Raw genomic sequence first — 3,150 nt, forward strand, 5'->3', positions numbered from 1 at the left:
ATGTCAGCGGTTTGGGGCTGGGTGACGACAACATCTAGGGCGACGCATATGATGGAGCAAGGATCGAGGACGGTGAGGGCTCGGACGCAGAAAAAAGAAGGATGAACGCTAAAGGAGGGCGTTGGATTTTGACGAACTTGGTCAATTATATGGAATTTATGGTGGGTCCAGTCTGTCTGGTCCGACATGACGAACATGCCTGGATGGGTCAGGCATCCTCGTATTCATCCTAGACATGGGCCGTGTTTGGATTCATGGGTTAGAGTTAGTTTGGGTTAGTCTGGACTCAACTAACCCAAAAATATCCAAACATGAGGGTTTGGTTGGGTTAGATGCATCTAACCCAACCAAAAACTAACCCACCCAAAAGGTGCTTATTTGGATTAATTCTTCTCGGCACCACTAAAAAAACACATTTTTCTCTCGCTCTTCCGCAGCAGATCCCTTCCCACTTCCCCGAAGTTTCTCATCCTCTCCCTCACTCCCTCTCACACCGCCCATGAAGACGCCTCGCCGTATTCGCGCTCCATCTAACCCTGCCATCCAAACACTTTTTTGATTAGAGTTAGTTCAGGATTAGAATGTAAGAGTTAGAGTATCCCAACAAGGCCATGGACCAAGCTTTCTGGCCTGGCACGTATAGAAGGCGTTTGAGGGCGCAGGGTGTACGATGCTCTGACATAAGTGAAGCTGTTTCTCAAGGACCGACGAAGGACGAAATATCTCACCACAACCCCAAATTCAGGCACCAGAATGAGTTTGAACAAGTAGATAAAAAACCACAGGTAAAGGCAGGCTCAGTGGAAACCACAAAACCTGTATATGAACAATCTGGTTAAATACGAGAGAATACGGCTAGTAATGCGGATCAATTTGCTAACGCTCAATCGATTCGTAGTGCACAGTGATCAATTTGCTAAATGCTAATGCTTAACATCTGCTCAAATACGAGAGGATACAGCTTCACGCGGATCTTTGCATAACTGGAGATACATATTTAAACCAAAATCAGATCTCGCGAAATTAGACTCAGACTTGAAATGAACTCGTTGGTCCAAGAAGGCTACCAGATCTCGCGCGGGCTCAAACACCAGATCCGGGCGACGCGAGGAAGGAGAGCAGCCTGTGCGAAGTGTTGCCGCTTGACACGGAGCTCGAGTCGTCGAGGAAGAGGTCCTCGGGCATGCGGAACGCGCCGTGCACCGCCACCAGCGCGCCGCCGACGAGCAGGCCGGAGATGATGAGCGAGGCGACGGACGTGAGGAAGAAGGCGAGCAGCGACGAGACGAGGAGGCCGAGCAGCGTCTCCCGGTCGGTGAAGGTGCGGCCGAAGAGCACGACGGGCTGGTCGGGCGCGCGGAAGACGTAGAGGAAGCACCAGGCGCCGAGGATGCTGAGGAGGACGAGGAGCGAGATGGGGTGCGCCAGGAGGGAGGCCGCGAGGGAGAAGGCCACCACGGCGGCGTAGTTGACGCGGAAGTAGCCGAGGTTGCGGCGCAGCCGCGAGGTGGCCTCGGAGAGGGAGTCTGGCCGCGAGATGGCGGAGCGGTCGATGAGCTCCGTCCAGGGGCGGCGGTCGGCGAGCGAGCGCCGCGCCGTGTCGGAGACCCTGCTGAGGAAGAGCCGGAAGGCCGGCGTGGCGAGCGCGGAGTCGGAGAGGCCGCCGCCGGAGGAGGGGTTGGTCACCGGGAGCAAGGGCTGCGGCGTCGGTGCGGCGGCCATGGCGTCTGCTGCGGGGGGGATAGATTCCGCGGATTGATTGATGGGCACGCTGGGCTGGGCCAGCACTTTTATGATTCCGAGGATTGGTGGCTCTACGCCCGTCCCACCTCACACAGTGGGTGCTGGACTAAGCTCCAGTTCTTTTGCCGGCTTGAAAAATAAGCCACCTCCTTCCCAGTTTATTCTATAAGCCGTCACTCTTATACAATGTGGCTTCTAAACTAATTATGAGATAACTAATTCAGAAACCTCAACAAATTTTTGGTGCAGCTTATTTTTTAAACTAGGGAGGGGCGGCTTATTTTTAAGCCGCTCAAAAGAACTGACCCTAACTCGCGACCCACAAGTCATTTGCGTTCTACGTGTCGTGATTATGACCTGATTAATGAGTGACTCGATCCGCAAAGCTGGAAGAAAGGGATGTTAACGGGCGGCAAGCCCGCTTAGCTATCTCTACCTTGAAATTGAGAGGGTGTTTGTTTCTAGGGACTTATTGGTTTAGGGACTTAAAAAAGTATTTATAAGTCTCATCTAAACCAAACAGGAAGGACTTATAGGGACTTAAAGTGGGTCCTTCACTAACAGGTTTCTTCGGAAAACTCTATCCATTCTCGTGTGGATGGCAAGCAGGCCTATATTTCTTGGTTTCAATAGGACTCCTTACAAGCGCGGGTGAATTAGAGAATAGACAGAGGTCCGTTGGCATGGGACTTATGAAATAGGACTTTCAAGGAGGGACTTATAGGGACTTATAGTTGTAATGTGGTCTTTTAGTCCATGTTAAGTCTCAGGAACCAAACATGTAGGGACTTTTTAGGAACTTGAGAAAAAAGAATCGCAAGTCGCGATCAAAATTCGGCGAGCACCACTACGCCCCATGTCTTGTTCGACGGAATGACACAGCAGGGCACAATTTTTTTTGCTCATTTCCGATCAATACCTTGCATTCTCATGTGGGGCATTATCAATTAATTGCATACACCGCTAGTCTCAAATGGGAGATCGAGAAGGTCCGGGCTTTTGGATTAACCTGGTTGCAACTTGCCCGAGACACGGAGGATTCGAGGATAATGTTGGCGGAGACAAACCTCTTGGATGAGCAAGGAAAGATATGGCTCATCGGGAGGAAGAAGGAGATAAACAAGCGGAGTACGAGGCGGCAAGAGCGAAGATGGCAGCTGCAAAGCAGGTGACACGGATGGAGGTAGAGCAGGCAACATGGATGGCCACGACAGTGGCGGCGACACACATGGCTTCCAGGGAGTGATCCATCCGGCGATTGATCCATCATTCTCGGACTTCAATTTCACTTTTCCATGTTCAGGTTGTTGAACTAAGATTTATTTTGCTTTGTTGCTTTGTTGAACTGTTAAATTGTGATGAATTACACGTGCATGGATTTGAGGGTTTGCATTTGCCGAGTATGGC

The 3,150-nt window shown here is 51.1% G+C and overlaps 1 protein-coding gene across 1 annotated transcript; it reads right to left on the reverse strand.

The window, feature by feature from the left end:
* Nucleotides 1-754: 754 nt before the first annotated feature.
* On the reverse strand, nt 755-1,850 carry LOC123062471 (PRA1 family protein B3). The gene has a single exon (XM_044486004.1). It carries the CDS (start codon nt 1,720-1,722, stop codon nt 1,084-1,086), a length of 639 nt encoding a protein of 212 aa, XP_044341939.1. The 5' UTR covers nt 1,723-1,850; the 3' UTR covers nt 755-1,083.
* Nucleotides 1,851-3,150: the final 1,300 nt, after the last annotated feature.

The sequence above is a fragment of the Triticum aestivum genome, chromosome 3A (genome assembly GCF_018294505.1).
Source record: "Triticum aestivum cultivar Chinese Spring chromosome 3A, IWGSC CS RefSeq v2.1, whole genome shotgun sequence".
Lineage (NCBI taxonomy): Eukaryota > Viridiplantae > Streptophyta > Magnoliopsida > Poales > Poaceae > Triticum > Triticum aestivum.